A 17,686-nucleotide genomic window follows, 5' to 3' on the forward strand; every position below is an offset into this window, starting at 1 on the left:
GTTGTAACAGAAATTTACTGTATTGCCATGGTATGCTGTAGCCCCTTGGTTTTTTACAAGATTAGATGGCAAAATACAGAAGTGCATTCACTTTATATCATGGCATGGGATATGAATTTGTATCCATCTACACAGTTTTTATGTATGTTATGCAGGAGCATTAAAACTTAAAACTGTTCAACTTCTGAGTACTGATACCGTACAAACATATGTAAGGATATTGAGTAAGTAAAAAAACTTGCATGATTTTTTGAAATGTCCTTTGCTTTGTGTAATGGGTAAGATTATATTATCTGCTAATGCAAGTGTGTACATTATTCCAGCACTCCCAAATGTTAGTTTTTAAGTTCTATATATAGAAGTGGTTTAACTTTACAGTAGCATTTCCATGAGTGATGGAGTTAAGATAACTCAGTAGATATGTACAAAGTTCTATAATACTTGAGCAGACTTCCGATATCTTTCATCCTGTGTATTGGTACTTTAGCTTAATAAGAAAATGTGAACATACCTCTCATAAACATGTGAATTATTTTATTTGAATTGGTTACATTGTTTCCAAGCTTGTATTAGATCTGTTTTCACGGCAGTGAAATGGAAGACTCTTTTATTAAATATAACACGCCATAGTGGAAGCAAAGTTGAGAACAAACTATATGAATGAAAGGCTTACATAAGAAGTTGATACTCACTAAAAATAATGGAATAAGTGACTTGTAGTTATGTGAACCTAGTGAGACTTTGTTAAAATTCAGTCAAATTGATAACTTTTGAATATTCATATTCTTTTAAAACTGTGTTCTCTAACAGAGGATTCTTGAACTGGAAAGCTCTCTTGCAAAGTATTCACAAGACGACAGAAAGCAGTCGGAGGAATTAAGTACTCTGATGGAGTCTGAAAAAAAGCAGCACAATAAGGAAATTAATGATATGGTTGAAAAACACAAGAAAGAATTGGAGAACGTGAAACAGCAGCAGGAAAAGCTTTGGACAGAAAAACTTCAAATCTTAAAGCAGCAACAAGTAACTGAAATAGAAAAAATGAGAGAGAAACAAGAGCAAGAGATAGATACAATTTTGAAAGAGAAAGAAACAGCTTTCTGTGCACACATAGAAGAGATGAATGAAAAGACGTTAGAAAAACTAGATGTGAAACAAACAGAATTAGAAGCGCTATCTTCTGAGCTATCAGAAGCACTGAAAATACGTCATGATTTAGAACAAGAGCTCTCAGAATTGAACAGCAAAATGTGTGAAACGAAGCAAGAATTGGAAGGGAAGTTGGAAGAGGAGAGGAAAGGGCACAACAAAGAGGTTGAAGAGTTGTTAAAAGAGCATGAAATGTCTGTTCAAAGCATTGAGAAGGTACTCGGAGAGGAGCTCAACAAACTCAAGCAATCGTTGGAGGAGAAAGACAGATATCTGGAGGAACTAAAAGCACATGAACAGAAACTAAAGGAATCTGCAGAAAGATCTGAAGCTGAACTTGTTCAAGTGTCTGCAAAGCTAGATGAGCTTTCAGAGTCTCATCAGAGTACGTCTAATGAGCAGGCAAAGATTTATGAAGAGGAATTAGCAAAGCTGCAGCAAAAGCTGGCAGGTCTTGAAGGTGAAAAACTGCAGCTTAGTGAACACCTAGAAAGAGCTGAATCCCAGCTGAATGAAGTCAGGAATGAGTTGGAGGCATACATCTCTCAGGTACGTGACCTGAAACAGCATTTGCAAGAGCAAAGCAATGAAAATACACAAAAAGTAACCTCTCTGACACAACAATATGAATGTCAACTGAAGGATCTACAAAGAGAGGCTGTTGAGACAAAGAGAAGTCTAACTGAGAAGGAAAATGAAATTGAAGACATGAAGAAGTTACAGAACAAGCAAATGGAAGAGCTTAAACAGAAACTTTTAGCTGCAGAGGAGAGAATTACTGCTTTGCAAGGAGAATATGAAAGTAAACTAAAACGTCAGGAGAACAAAATGGAGAAAATTAAACAGAAATCAAAAGATATGCAGGAAACTTTCAAAAAGAAACTTGCTGAGCAGGAAGCTAAACTAAAAAAAGAGCTTGAAAACAAGCAGTTGGAATTTAGTCAGAAAGAGAGTGAATTCAATGCTAAAATGTTGGAAATGGCACATGCCAGCTCCGCTGGAATCAATGATGCTGTATCAAAACTGGAATCTAATCAGAAAGAGCAGCTAGAGAGTCTTGCTGAGGCTCATAGGAGGGAGTTGGAAGAAATTACCCAGAGTTGGGAAACCAAACTCAGTCAGCAGGTTGAAGAGCTCCAGGAAAAACATGAGATGGAACTGCAAGAGAAAGAGCAGGAGGTTGGAGACCTGAAACAGAAACTTGCCACCGTCAGCGCTGAGAAGGAGGGCTCCCAAGCAGAAATTACCCGTCTGAAGGAAGAACAGGTGAAAAGGGAGGAGTCCCTGAAGGAATTGCAAGAACAACTAAGGCAGTCAGTGGCCAAGGTGAATGCTTTGTCAGGCAAGGAGAGTGACATGAAAACACAGTTGAAAAAATTGGAAAGTGATCTTGATCAGTCCCTGAAAGAGCAGTCAGGACTTCAGGAACAGCTCAGCAAGCAGAAAGCAGTTGAAGAAAAGGACAAAGCCAAAATTTCCGAGCTGGCTGATACACTGAAAACACTTGAAGAGAAACTCCAAATCGTGCAGTCATCTCAGCACAAAGATCATGAAAATTATGAGAAAAAAATAGAGGCAATTCAGCTAAAAGAAACTGAGTTTAAAAGGCAGTCAGGAGAACTTGCAGCCCAGTTAGATGCTTATTGGAAGAATGCTGAAGCTTTATTGCAAACAAAAAGCAATGAATTAATTGAAAAATGCCGTGAAAAAATTGGTGTAGTAACAAGAAGAATCGCAGATTGCGAGCGCCGAACTGCGAAAGTTAAAGAAGCAGTGTTAATTAAAGCAAGTAAGATTCCTGAACTAGAAGCTCAACTTCGAGAAGTTACAGAGCATCATTCTGTTGCAAGGACTTCTTTGCAAAAGTCAATGCAACAGTTGCAAGAGAAGGACAATTTGATTACGTCCCTGAGAGCTGACATTGAAGGGCTTGTAACAGAAAAGGAACAATTGCAAAAAGAGGGAGGGCATCAGCAGCAAGCAGCATCCGAAAAAGAAACTTGCATAACACAGCTGAGGAAAGAGTTATCGGAAAATATCAATGCTGTCACCTCAATGAGGGAGGAACTCCAGGAAAAAGAATCTGAGATCTCTGCTCTCAACAAAACAATCAATGACCTTAGTGTTAGACTTGAAAGTACAGTAAGTTTAACAGAGAAGGAAGCAGCCATGTCTCTGTTAAGCAAGCAACATCAAGAGGTTCAGTTGCAGTTGTTAAACCAGGTACAGGAGTTATCGTCCAGAGTTGAGACACTGAGTCAAGAAAAAGCATCAGCTCTTGAGCAAGCAGATCATTGCACAGCCGAGCTGTCAGAGTGGAAGGTGAAAGCACAAACCAGATTTACACAAAATCATGATACTATTAAAGATTTGCAGAGCAAACTTGAATTAAGCAATACTGAAGCCAATAAAAAAGATGAAGAGCTAAATAAACTGAAGGAGCAACTGGCTAAACAAAGTGAGAATCTTGATAGTTTAAAAAGTGAATTGGAACAAAAGCAAAGCAGGAGGGAAAAGCAAGAGAGTGAGCTAACAGCAAAGTTAAAAAACCAAGCAGCAAGAATTGCTGAACTAGAAGAACACGTTGCTCAGAAAACTTCAGAAAATGATTCTTTGATGGAGGAACTTAAAAGGTATAATGAACAAAAAGACACACAGCAGAAAGAGGTAGCTTGGCAACTCCAGCAGGCAGAGAAGGTGGCTTTTGAAAAGGATAATAGATTTAAGGAGGCTGAAGAAAAAGTGCTTTATCTTGAGAAGCAAATAGGTTCACTGAAAGCTGAATTTGAAGCAAAAGAGAGGGAATTTCATCACACGAAGTCAGCGCTACTTAGAAGCAAAGAGGAGGAACTGAAAGAATTAGAAGAGAGACTGAATGCAGAGAGCAGTACTAAGCTGGCAGATCTGAAAAAGAAGGCAGAGCAAAAAATCGGTTCTATTAAAAAGCAATTGATATCTCAGGCGGAAGAAAAGGAACAGCAATTTAAGCAAGAGAAAGAAAATCAGTTAAAAGACTTAGAACAAAAAGTGCAGGAGAGAGAGGCCAAAATTGAGTCCTTGGAAGAAAAAATGAAGTCAACAAGAGATCCCACGGAACTGGAGAAAGAAATGCTGCAAAAAGTAGAGAGTGTAAAAGCTGCTGTAGAACAAGAAAAAAATACTATGCTTGAGGGTGTCCGACAGACATACGAAGAGAAAATGCATGTGTTACAGAAGAGCTTAACTGGAAAAGATGAATTGTTGCAGAAGTATGAAAAAGAACTACAAGAGAGTAATGACTTTCATTTAGAACTGCAAAACAAACAGGGAGAACTCCTTAAAAAACTCGAATGCATTGAGCAGAGCCATCGGGAGGAGCAGAGCAGGACTGAAAGCCTCAGGAAAGAACTTGAGGAGCAAACCAAAAAATACTCATTGTTAGCAGATGAGCATGCGCGTTGCGGTGGTGATTTAGCAAGCAGTAAGGAAGAATTAAAAGCTAAAGAACAAAAACAATTTGATATGGAGAATATAATTGGAGACTTGCAGAAAAAATTGCAGGAAAAGGAGGCAGTCAGTCAGTCTTTAGAACAGAAGATAAAAGAGTTGGAGAATAATCTAGCGAAGGAGAATGAAGTGCATAAGATTGAGATGGATGATAAGAGTTTGAGATACGAAGAAAAACTAAAAAGTTTACAGCAACAACTGGATGAAAGAAATGACAGTCTGAAAGCTTGTGAGGAAAACGCTGAAGAAAAGGCTAAATCTGGTTTGGAGCTGCAGCAGTTACTAGGTGATATGCAGAACCAGCAGAAGGACTTGCAAACTAAACTGGAAGAGACTGAAAGGGAGAAACAGAAACTACGCAAAGAAGTGAATAATCTTCAAAAAGATTTACGTGCTCTGCGAAAAGAACATCAGCAAGAGCTTGACATAGTAAAGAAGGAGTCCTTAGAAGAAATGGAGCAGAAAATCAGGTAAATTCTTTGTTCCTGGACTTGTTACCATTTCTTTGCTTTATCTTTAACCACTAAAATCTCAAGAATACTTTTTTAAAGCTCAATTTGTAGCAATGAAATAATGACTGGTGTTTTCCTGTCATTTTTCTAAATACGCTTAAAGAAACAGCAAGGAAGAGCTACTTGAAAGTTGAACTTCATAAACATGTAGAACTATTTGAGTCATCAGTTTAAAAAGTGATTTGTCTTTCGGCAAAGCACTTTCGTTTTTCTTATGTGATGGTCATTTTCAGCATTGCCAGAACATAAAATACAGTTCTGTTTTTCTCAAGCAGGAGACAAGTGTATTAAAGCTTAGTACTGAGAGCTTCATGTTCAAATGATACCAAGAATTGTTCATATGTACTGCACAAAAATGTGCTATACTGCTCAGCACTCTAATGGTTTCTCAAGGGAAGAATTCCCTAAAAATTCTGTTTTTCTGCAGCACATTCTTTACTTCCAGTTCTTAATCTTCTTCACCAGAAATTCCCTGTCTTTTGGAAGGGTTCAGTTCTGGGCTGTTTTTTAAATGAAACACCTATGCCTTCCAGGTGAATTCAATAGGAGGAGAACAAAAGAGCCTCCCTGAATCCCACAGAATTCATATAATTCAAACCCATCCCATTCTAAAATAGTTTTGGAGAAATTCCCAGATCTCCTACCTTGCTAAATTGTTCTTGCACTCTATTTAAACATTTTATTTCCTCACTGTAATTTTTTTTATTTTTTATTTACAGATGTGAACAAGAAGACATTGAGTTAAAGCACAACTCCACCTTAAAGCAATTAATGAGAGAGTTCAATACTCAGCTGGCTCAAAAAGAAAGAGAACTGGAAACAGCAGTAAAAGAAGCTATCAGTAAGTGAAATACTAATATAAGTGTAATCGGTAAAATAGCCAGAAAACCAGATCTTCAGATGTTTTGAGGAAGGGGTTTTACCTGGGACTTTGGTAAAGTCAGCATGTTTTATGACTGCCTTGAGAACTCAGGGAAAGAACTTGCCTTTGTTGCTCAAGAAGTAATGTATAAATGTTAATTGTAGCAGTTAGGAAAACCCCTATGTAGGTGTTCGTCCTTACCCTGCAGAGTGGTTCTTTGATCTAGCACTCCGTATCTGTCACTGCAGAGTTACCTGTGATAGCCATAGGTACCTATCTTTTTATTATAAATTCAAAAGGAAAAGGGAGTAGAGTTTTAGAGGTGAAAGTACACTGCGAGGTTTTCATTGTAATACTGCTTTGGCTTCAGCAGGACAAACCTTTAATGCTCCGTTGTTAACTATATGGCACTGAAGGGTGCCTTTCAGAGAAACTTCAATCCGTCTGGGAATCAGAATTGCATTTACTTAGCTGCATCTTGCAGACTTCATTCACACTAACTACTAACAGGTACCAGCTGGATATGGTGTCAGATTGCTCTACCATGTGATTAGAACTAGAGCACAGCATATTGCAGCTTCTCTGGCCATCTCTTGCCACCACAGGGTAAGTTGGAGGTTGAAGAAGTGAGCTGAAAGTATCTTTTGACTCAACAGTTACTGGAAGTACCCCTACAAGTGAGGAATTTCTGAAGATTTGCAGATGTTTCAATCACTTCTCGAGATAGAATTAGTTGATAAGTATTGGTTGTGATCTTAAATTTTCTCTAAAAGTTCCAGCATCAGGTAGAAAAAATCGCTTCAGATACCAAACTGCAGACAACAAACTTCATATATGTTGGGATTGAGTGACTTAATTGTCACTGACAGTGAGGAAGAATGAATATTCTTAACAATTTGTCCTTACAGATGCTTTCCACAGTTGTCTTTAAGCTTTTTAAAATACTGTTCTGGCATAATTTAACAAAATAAATATGTTTTTTTAATATGGCCTGACTTTTTCTTTTACAGGTAAAGCTCAGGAGGTAGAGACTGAATTGATAGAAAATCACCATGTAGAGACAACACAGCTGCACAAAAAAATTGCTGAAAAAGACGATGATCTGAAAAGAACTGTGAAAAAATATGAAGAAATCCTTGAGGTATCTTTCTGAAAAGTGATGTGACTGCACACATTTTGAAATAACTCTTCCCCTTTTCTCATTGCTCATCTAGACAAGCTGATTCTTATTGGTATAGATCTTACTTCTTGAATTACACTTAATAGGTGTGGTGACCTAGCTTGCAATTTAAACATTTGTTTCTGTGTTTTATGAACATGAAAGAATTCTAAAAATTAAGCCCTAACTCTGGTCATTCAATAGAAATTAGATAGGTCATGGAATAATTAGGTTGGAAAATACCCTTAAAAGATCATAAAGTCCAACTTCTAACCCAAGACTGCCAAGTCCACCACTAAACCATGTCCCTAAGCACTGCATCTACATGTTTTTTAAAGGCTTCCAGAGATGATGGTTCCACCCTCCCCCTGGGCAGCCTGTTTCAATGCCTGACCGCCCTTTCAGTGAAGAAATTTTTCCTAATATCCACTCGAAACTTCCCCTGGTGCAACTTGAGGCCGATTCCTCTTGTCCTGTGCCTTGTTATCTGGAAGCAGAGACCGACCCCCACTGCCTTACAGCCTGCTGTCAGGTAGCTGTAAGGGAGCAATGCGGTCCCCCCTGAGCCTCCTTTTTTCCAGACTAAGCACCCCCAGTTCCTTCAGCCACTTCTCATAAGACCTGAGCTCCAGACCCTTCCCCAGCTCTGTTGCCCTTCTCTGGACACGCTGCAGCACCTCAGCATCCCTCTAGCAGTGAGTGGCCCAAAACTGAACACAGGATTCCAGGTGTGGTCTCACCAGTGCCAGGTATGGGGGGATGATTGCTTCCCTGCTTCTGCTGGCCACACTGTTCTGGGATACAAACCAGCAGCAGTTTGTCTTCTGGATTGAAATGAGGAAAGTGAGCGAGTTAAATTTAAGCTTTACTGGAGTTGAGGTGGTGGTCATGGTGTGTTGTTTCTTTGACGGATTTAAATACAGTGTTTGTGGGCCAGCCTCACGCTCTAGCTCCTTTCTCTGATGCTCTGTCCAGATTAGCATTATAACCCTTGAAGTAAGGTTCTGTTCCATGCAGCGTGCCGTCTGTTTGCATAGTTGATTAATTGTACTAATTTAATCTGAAGTACTACTGCATAGCAGAGCAGGCAGCTCGCTGCCCTGGGTGGTTAGCGTGAGTGAAACTAGGGTTTTACTTTAGTTCAGCAGCGGAGACGTGCACTTTGAACTGGAGTGCTGTTTTATAAGCTCCCTAATGTGCTATTTCACGAAAAGGCCAGAGGGGACACTATTTTAAAAAATAATTTTTTCTGTACAGTGCCATATAGGTGGGTTAAGTTACTAGGATTTAGGTCATTGTATTTTTCTCTTCTAAATTTACTCTTCACACTGTCATAAAATATACAGGAAAAGTTCATTTCCTCGCTGCCGTTCTTGCCGCTGCTTCTTTCATCCATGCTGCACAGTGCCCTCCAAACCCTTGTGAATGGGAAGTTACTGTTTCTGAAAATGTGCTTAAAACTTTTTTAGGAACTTCTTTGTGCAAATGGCTGAGGAAAGGGTTTAAGTCCTTGTCACTTCCATAGTATAGGAAGTGATTCTGTATCATTGTGTGTTCCTTTCATGAAGGTCCTACAACGAAGCACATACTCCAGTAATAATTCAAATGCTGGTTTAGTGCCTGATAGAAATGGCTCTTTTTTTAAAAAAAAATTTCAAAGAACTAACTGTAATTCTAACTATGTAATCTTAACTGTTGGAGGCCTGCAAAATCTGGTTAAGCTCCTGTGTTTGTTTCTTGTTCTTTTCTATAGCCTTGTAGCGTAACTAACCTTTACACTGAATTTCAAGCATATTCTTCTGTATATAGCATAACTCTTTTGTTTATTGCTTTCTGTCCACTGTAGTTAAGATTTTGAATGGTTAGATGATTAATTGTGTAAGTAGGGTTTTTTGCCCCTGTATTTTCAAGGCTCGTGAAGAGGAGATGACAGCAAAAGTTCATGAGTTACAAGCACAGCTAGAAAACTTGCAAAAGGAATACAAGCAAAGGCTGGCAGAAGAGGAGCGTTGGAACAGTGAAAAAGTGAGCTGGCACTAACATTTATTTTTATATGTTTAGGTGTGAAATGCTTAGTCTTCATAAAATTCTTTAGTTTGTTCTTAATTGTTTTAATTTATATATCTGGCCTTCACTTTCCCGTAAACTTTCTATTCTTTTAGACATAACTTCTTCAAATGTGAACCTCTTTAGGATCTGCAGTGTTTGATACTACGTTGTTTGAATGGCATGTTAAAAGGTCTGTTTGTGTTGTGGTTATTGGGGAGGGGAGGGTCCCTCTACACGTGTTCTTTATGTTTACTGGAAGCCCTTTAGAAGGAAAGGAAATCACATTGGGTCATTTTTAGCATAATATTTTAAAATTCAAATTCCAAATGGCTCTGAAGTAGTGCCTTGAATATATCAATTATGGATAGAGAGGTCTTCATTGAAAGAAGACGGAGTGCGTGCTTTTGTCTTTCTGAGACTATATTTTAGTTTGATGAATCTTTGAAAATATTACTACTTACTATTACACTAAAAAGAGGAAAATTATATGAGGTATTGGGTCATTGGTGAGAGTTCATATTAACTTAATTTTTAATTTTTTTTATTTTGACAACAGGAAGCAATGGGGATACTAAATGTTTTTATTTGACACTACAAACTTACAGTACAAATTACCTCGCTGTCCTAATGTTTGTTTCTTCTGCCTTGCTTACAACACCCTTTACATTACTTTTATTAACTGTTCCATGACATGAGTGTTGCTTTCATAACAGGAAAAGAAGAAATACTTGTATCAAACTGCCATGTATTTTTAATCAAGCCTTATCCACCCACTGATGAAAATCTTGCATAAACTTATTATCTGGAGGAAGATTCTTTAAGAATCTCCTGAACCCTAAAACATGATTCTGAAAAGTATGAAGAGTACTTTACCTTTAGGACTGACTTATTAACTGTTTCACTACTTACTTTGTTACAGAAGTTTTCTATAAATACAGGTAGTCATTTAGCATCATATTGTGCATGCATCTTCGGGATGACATATTCACTGATAGGTCGTGAAAGTTACATCAAATCTATATACCAGCAATGGTATTTGATGTATTTCTCAGTTCCTCCCAGAAGTGTATCGCACAGGTTTGCAATGGTAACATAGAGCTGTAAAATATTTGAATATTGCAAATATTACATCTCTACGTAAAGATGAATCTGCTTATAATAAACAAAATAAGGAGCTAATTTTGCCTGTCTTTGGAATCTTGTCCACAATTCTCCGCTCCTTGGTATTTCCATGGCAGACTTTGGGGAAACTCAAAAGGAGTTTTTCCACTTTTGGTGGGTATAAACCAGCTGAGAGAACTCCATTGCTGGTAAATAGCTTTGTTTTAAAGAATAAATGATGTCTCATTTGAGGGGGAGGAAAACCAGGTTGTGTGGTAGTGCATGTACTGAAGCGCAGTTAAAGCATACAGGTATGAAGTGATTGCAGAATAACAATGGGATTTTTTGGTGCGTTTATGACAGTTAAATATACATGATTTTGCTGCCGTACAGGCATCAAGCTTTCTTAAGAAATTTTGAGAATTCCAACTAAATTCAAATACAGCAAACTGATAACAAGCTTTCTTTTGCACAGCTCTGATTTAACTGAATGTGAATTGCATATTTCATCCTATTCGCAATGGTGACTTAATCTCAGAACAACATTACTATTCTAGTAGTCTGACTGTGCTATTGAACATGCAGATAGCTCCTGGTACATCCTCCATTCCAGTCAAAGCTCAAATATTTGGACTGTTGTAAGTGGGCTTTCCACTTACTGTTTTGTCAGTATTTCAGTATTGGATTCTCACTCTTTGATGCAGTCTGTTCTGGGGTCAGGAGGTAGTTTTCCTTTTTCCCCCCTTAAAATTAAGAGGGTTAAGAAATTAAGAAATGTTCTTCTTAATGTCTTAACTTATCCATTGCCTGTCCTATATATATATATTTATATATATATGAAACCAATTTTACTATTTCCTGGTACAATAGCATACATTTAAAACTGATACAGTAGCATATATTTGCAACATGACAGAGCTAGACAAGAGAATTGGAGGGGGCCTGTGGACCTTGTCCACATACCTGAGCAGAAGTGTCCACACCTACATCTGGATTTCACATGTGCATTCTAATGCATTCTGTCATCTTAATTTGTCATGGTATTTTTTGGTGTGCCTTATATCTCTTTTATTTTGTTGTTTTGTAACATTTTTTTCTCTTTTTTAATTTTTTTTCCCTTAGTACTAGTAGTAAAACAACTCAGAAGTCTTCTGTTGACTATTAGCAACTTTTTGTGGGCAATTGATTTGTTTTCTCAATTTGGAGTCCCCTGGGTCACAGAAGTTTGTCTTGCAAAACCTGCTGTGATGCTTGTTGTCAACCTAGGCCAAACATCGCACATAGCATGTCTGCTTTGACATGAAGCATAACTATACATTTGAACAGTATTTTTCTGACTGTGATAAACAGTTGGCAAATACTAACATCCTTAAGTGTTAGTGTTGGGATATACAAATGTCAGAAACTGTCTCTTCGTGAGAAAACAAGTGTGTGGTCAGATGATTAAGCTCTTCAGAAGCAAGAATTGCACTTACAGGTTTGAGATCCATAGAGGAATGATTTTCCTCTGTATTCTATTATCAGAGTGTAGGAAAACCCACAGGTTTTACGAATCTACAGAGGTGGGGAATAGCTTCCCTTCTCAGCACAATTCCAAAGAGGCTCGGGAAGAAACAAGTGGTGTGTACCACTTCTGTGTTAAGGTTCAGGTTAACTTTGAAAAAAAAACAAAAAACCAACAAACAAACCAAAAAACACAAACCCCAAAACACACACAAAATATGTGATGTTAAAATTATTTTACAACCTTGAGCTATACCCATGAGTACTAGAGCATTATTTTCCTTAGAGCTGCAACAAGGAAAGACAGACATTTAAGCTTGAAATTGCTTCTGTACTTCATAAACATTGCTATCTTTGCAAGATGTAGAGCTCATGAAGCTCTTAATCTGAAGCTATTCTAAGATAAACGTTCAGATTTCCAAATGAAACTTGGAGAATTAAAGAAAAAGGTACAATATTGTGAGTAGTATTAATAGTTGTTAGGGTTTTCTGGCTTGTGCTTCATACTCATTCAGTTATCATTCATCTCCAATATGCATTTTGTAAAGACTTGGAAACACAAGGTTCTTGAAGTTATATTTATGATAATTGTCTTATGGAATCAAATGAGGTAGTTTAAATATCTAAACTTTATGTACTGTCAACACAAATAAGTTAAACTATTTATGGGACTATTTATACAAGTGTATGTGTGATTTGGTCGTTTCAATGTGTATCATCCTTAGTTAACATACTGTGTCACAACTAGGAGATTGAAAAAAGGTGATTTATTTCTTGTTTTACCCGTGTCCAGTGCTTGATATACTCACTATTTTTCATACATTTTAATCTTAATTTTTTTGTTGTTTTTCTAGGTCACAATAACAGATCTTCAGGTAAGTCTTAAATTTTATTGATTTTGCTCTGTAGATAATTGTTTCACAGCAGTTTGAAAGCAAAAATAACACTCAGAAGTCTGTGTTTTAAAAGGAGAAAGAGGTTTATTGAAAAGGTGCCTATGATATATATCCTCAGCAGTTTCTTGATTGTTTCTGTATGTGACTGTTCTTTCAGGCACAGCTTGCACAGAAGACAACACTGGTCAATGACTCAAAACTGAAAGAGCAGGAGTTCAAAGAGCAGGTAAGAGTGCCGTTTGCACGAGTGAAAGGTGTTCTTGTTCAATACTTTGTCTTTGCAATATTTAGTTTGTTCAAGTGATGATGTAGCACATCTCCACAGAGGCATTGTGGAAATAATAGGCATGTACAGTAGTTTTGACTCATACTTGCTCTCAGAAGATCTGTTTTCCAAAGTACTCCTCTAACCCCTGAGAATGAAAATATTATTGCTTGTGATACATGTTAGCAAAATGTTTGCATAGTGAAACTGAATGGTGCGTTTCATGGATCTTTTTTTATATACTAAACCTTTTTTGATGTTAAGTACAATTTTTGTTATGTTTTCTTTTTTATGTATGTTTATGTGTATAAAATAGAGGAGTATATGTGTATATAAATATGTTAATATGCATAACATGCTATATTCTTATGTGTATATACACATGTAGACACATTTCCTTAAGTAGTTTGGGGATAAGTTTTTAATAACACAATTTTTAATGTTTTTCTTCCTTAAAAGGCAAATGTATTTCTCTTTCGTAGAGGGAGATGATGTTTAGCTGAAAACTGTTACAGTTATGCTTATTTTAGATGCTTGTGAGCACAGTTGATCATGTTGACTGTTCTGTATTTAGATTCATGTCCTGGAAGACCGTCTGAAAAATTATGAGAAGAATATGTATGTCACATCAGTTGGAACACCATATAGAGGTAAGTTCATATACATTTTTCATTTGTTTGGAAAATATGCTTTGGTTTAGACAATTCATTAAAATGTCAATCCCTTGAAAACACCTCTGTAATATTTTATGACATCGTTGTTTTATCTTGTCTGTTACAATAGAGCTGCTGTGTGATTTAAGATGGGCAAATCATACAGCATTTGTTTTATGCTTGTTTTTCTGTCATACAGGTAAAAGAGCTCTATATCAGAGTTCTAAAGCTTTCTGTATCCCTAGGGGGAGTGGTATAGGCAGTGGCACTTGAAAGTGGGTGGGGAGGAATTGTCCATTTGTCTTGGCTAATTAAATACACATTTTATGACTCTTTAAAATTTTAACAATACAAATATTAGGTTAGACGTTTCTTGTGTTACATGTCTGGGCATTTCTCTTCTTGTGATTAGAGTTCCTTTACAAGACTGCTTGCTCTGACACAGTAATAAATAAAATATCCAATTTCCGCCTGTAACCTTTGTGATATGTGTCCTTGAAAGCATTTTTGGAGCTGAAAACCCCTGTGCATATCAGCCAAATAAGTCTCATCGGTATTTGACTCGTGGTGAGTGTGAGGAATACAACACAACAGAACAGAAGAGTTACGCCACGTTGTGCCTGGAGTTCTGCGTGACGAGCTGCGACGGAGGCCTGAGGGGTCCCTGCAGGAGAGCAGCTCCGCAGGGCAGGGCCCAGGCCCAGCCAGGAGACAGGGGCAGGCACGGGCACAGCTACAGCATGGCCCGGGCAGGGACTGAAGGGCCCAGGCTGAGCTGAGATACATCCCCTGCGCCCTTGGCAGGAGACGGGGGCACTGGGGGTCCCAGGGGAGGCCGGTCCCAGCCATTGAGGCCTATGAGCACCCCCAGGACCCTGGCAGAGTAGACCCGCACTGGTCGTGGGCTCTCCTTTTAATGATGTTTACAGCTGGCCACTTCGGAGACAAGAGTATTAGGCCATGGACGTCTGAGGGAGTACTGCTATTCTCAAGATCCTGAGGTTTACCTTGTTTTTCCAAGGAAAACATCTCAGGCATTTCTTAAAATGAGTACAAGGAAATGCACAGGGAAATGAGCAGGTGTTGCTCACCTCACAAGGGTTTGCAGCCATTTGGTTGCGGAGCATGTCCTGCTTCAGACTGAGGGCTTGGTCTCAGCCTCCCCATGGTCAGAGATGGAGGGTTTTGCCATCCTGTGGAAACCCAGTGAAACTGGATGAACACAGAACCCTTTCAAAAGCCACCCGTCACACCTGCTCTTTGCAAATTTGTCTGGATGGTCAGATGATCTGGAGACGATCCACAGCCCTACCCCCATCCGAAGGTACATGCCCCCTGCCCACAACGTGACGGAGGTAATGCCCAGGCTGGGACACAACTGCCCGTTCAATCCCTTCTGCGTGGGCAGGCCTGGGAAGAAAAATTCTCAGCAGAGAATTTCCTCAGCACGCACTGGTAGGGAAAGGAGGAGGAAGGAAGAAAATGACAAGAGAAGAGAACAGAATATTTAAGCTGGAAGGGGCGTACAACCATCATCGAGTCCAGCTGCCTGACCGCTTCACAGTGCTGACCAACAGCTAAAACGTGGTCGTGCTCACGTGCTCAGGGAACAGCCGATCGCCAGCGCTGCCTGGGGTCAGGAAGGAATTTTCCCCCGGGGCACATTGGCACTGGCCCCCGGGGGTTTTTCGCCTTCCTCTGCAGCACTGAGCGCGACCACTTGTCAGGGCTCCTCGGGTCCCTTGGGCCAGGTCACCGCCTGCTGCTCGTGCACCGCGAAGGTGGCCTCTCGTGCCCCGCAGCTGGGGGGAGGAAGGCTTTTTTTCCCCCGCGGTGGGCTACCAAGCGTCCCGCCCTGGGGGTTTTTTGCCTGCCTCTGCAGCACCGTGCAGGGCCCCCGGCCAGGGCTCCTTTGGGCCATTCTGGCTGGGTGCCCGCTGCTCGTGCTCCACGAAGGTGGCCTCGTGCCCCGCACCCGGGGGGAGGAAGCTTTCGAGGCTCCCGGGGAGGGCGGCCCAGTGTGGTCCCCCCAGGAGCTGCTTCTTGTCCTCTGTCGCACCGAGCACAGCCCCTTGTCAGGGCTCCTCCGAGCCCTTTCGGCCAGGTTCTCGCCTGCTGCTCCCGCACCCCCGAGGCACCGCTCGTGCCCCGGCTCTCTCGGACTCTCTCACCCATTGCCGCTTTGTACCGTGAGCCAGCTCTGCTCTGCCCTTGGCACTATCTCCCCAAGGGTTCTCGCTTGTGCAGAACAGCCTCTGCCTGGCAGGGCTCCAGGCTCGCTGCCCCATCAGGAGCTGCCCCTTGTCAGCTCTCCCTGCCTGCAAGGCAAGCGCAGGGCAGGCACGAGGGCGCTTCCCGTGCATCCCTGGCCAAGAAGCACAGCGGCGGAGCACGTTTCCGAAGACAAAAAGTGTGCTTGTCATTGGTACCTGTCATACTTCGGAAAGTAACCAAAGGTGCCACACGTTTCTTCTTCTTTCATGTGGGGTCGGTCCTGATCCTCATCCTTCACCTTCTCACTCAGAAAATGGGGACTCCTTGGCCTGGGTCCCTGCTGCTACTTTCTGCAGCTCCGTGCCTTTGCCAGACGGCAAGGGATGCTTTTGCAAGCTGAACTGAGGAACGCATCAGCCTGCTCCTGGCTGCACATGCGCATTGTGTCACTGCTTGTGACCATCGGCTCTGAAAGAGATTCAGAACAACAGAAATAAAAATAATAGCCTCTTCCTACTTGTCAATTTTGTGCTATGTGTCCTTGGAAGTGTTTCTGGAGCTGAACCCCCCCCGGCTTTTCAGCGAAGCAACAGTCTCATTGGTATTTGACTCATGGAGAGTGCAGGCGTGGAACAGCTCACTTGGAAAGGATCTACAGCGATCATCTAGTCCCACTGCCTGACCACGCCAGGGCAGACCAAAAGTTAAAACGTGGTATTGAGGGCACTGTCCACATGCCTCAAACGCTGACAGGCGTGGGGCATCACCTGTCTCCCCAGGAAGCCTGTCCCAGGGTCTGACCACACTCTCACTAAAGAGATGTTTCGTCATGCCAAGTCCAAACCTCCCCTGATGGATGCAGCTTTGAACCATTCCCACACGCCCTGGCAGTGGGTTCCAGGGAGCAGAGCTCAGCTCGTCCCTCTCCCCTCCCTCCTCAGGCAGCTGCAGAGAGCGGTGAGGTCGCCCCTCAGCCTCCTTCCCTCCAAACTAGACAAACCCCATGTCCCCAGCCGCTCCTCAGAGGCCATGCCTTCCAGCCCCTGCACCAGCTTGGGTGCCTCCCTGGGATGCAGACAAGGACCTCCACAGCCTTTATGAATGGTGGGCCCAGAACCGCACACAGCACTCAAGGTGAGGCTGCACCAGCGCTAAAGACAGCGGGATAACCACGTCTTGTGACCGGCTGGCTGTGCTGTGTTTGATGCACCCCCGGGTGGGGGTTTGCCCCCTTGGCTGCCAGGGCACACTGCTGGCTGCTGCTGAGCCTCCTGGCAAACAGCACCTCCAAACCTCTTTGCAACTGCTATTTCTCTGTCCCAGGTGCAGAATCTGGCATTTGTTCTTGTTCATTGTCATGCCATTGGTGAAACTTAGATTCATGAGACTGACTGTCAGTATAAATATTCTCTTATTTTTGTTTACACAGATGGAAACCTTCACCATACCGACGTTTCCCTCTTTGGGGAGCCTACTGAGTTTGAATACTTGAGGAAAGTGCTCTTTGAATATATGATGGGTCGTGAAACTAAGGTATGGAAATTTGTATATATGTTTGACATGTGATTCAGGTTAGAATACAGGTTAAGATCCTTGCACTGTAGATTTGAGGTACCATGTGTTTGTGATTCGTTATATTCTGTTAATTACTGACAGAGGGTTTAATAGGCTTTCATGTTTTTTTTTTCCCCGAAGAGGCATGATCTGTATCTTAAAAACTTTTTCGGTATACTATTATAATTGGCAGGGGGAAGGGGGGTTGTCATTCTGTCACTGATGTACCTGTGAAGACAAAAGCCTTTATAGGTAGGTGTGTATTTATTGGATAAAGTCCTGT

General features: G+C 40.9%; 1 protein-coding gene across 4 annotated transcripts in view; it reads left to right on the top strand.

The window, feature by feature from the left end:
• The window catches only part of GOLGA4 (golgin A4), a 74,160-nt gene that overhangs the window by 46,299 nt on the left and 10,175 nt on the right, over window positions 1–17,686 (top strand). For all 4 annotated transcript variants that reach the window (XR_013927509.1, XR_013927510.1, XR_013927511.1 and 1 more), the window contains 8 exons: window positions 811–5,105; window positions 5,867–5,988; window positions 7,020–7,150; window positions 9,080–9,193; window positions 12,676–12,696; window positions 12,875–12,943; window positions 13,557–13,632; window positions 17,279–17,382. Coding sequence is in view for 1 of the 4 variants with exons in the window: in XM_080383260.1 (XP_080239386.1) it covers window positions 811–5,105; window positions 5,867–5,988; window positions 7,020–7,150; window positions 9,080–9,193; window positions 12,676–12,696; window positions 12,875–12,943; window positions 13,557–13,632; window positions 17,279–17,382 (4,932 nt within the window). In the remaining 3 variants the exon portion in view is untranslated. The remainder of the gene's footprint in view (window positions 1–810; window positions 5,106–5,866; window positions 5,989–7,019; window positions 7,151–9,079; window positions 9,194–12,675; window positions 12,697–12,874; window positions 12,944–13,556; window positions 13,633–17,278; window positions 17,383–17,686) is intronic.

Source organism: Falco punctatus (assembly GCF_963210335.1).
Source record: "Falco punctatus genome assembly, chromosome: 4".
Taxonomy (NCBI): domain Eukaryota; kingdom Metazoa; phylum Chordata; class Aves; order Falconiformes; family Falconidae; genus Falco; species Falco punctatus.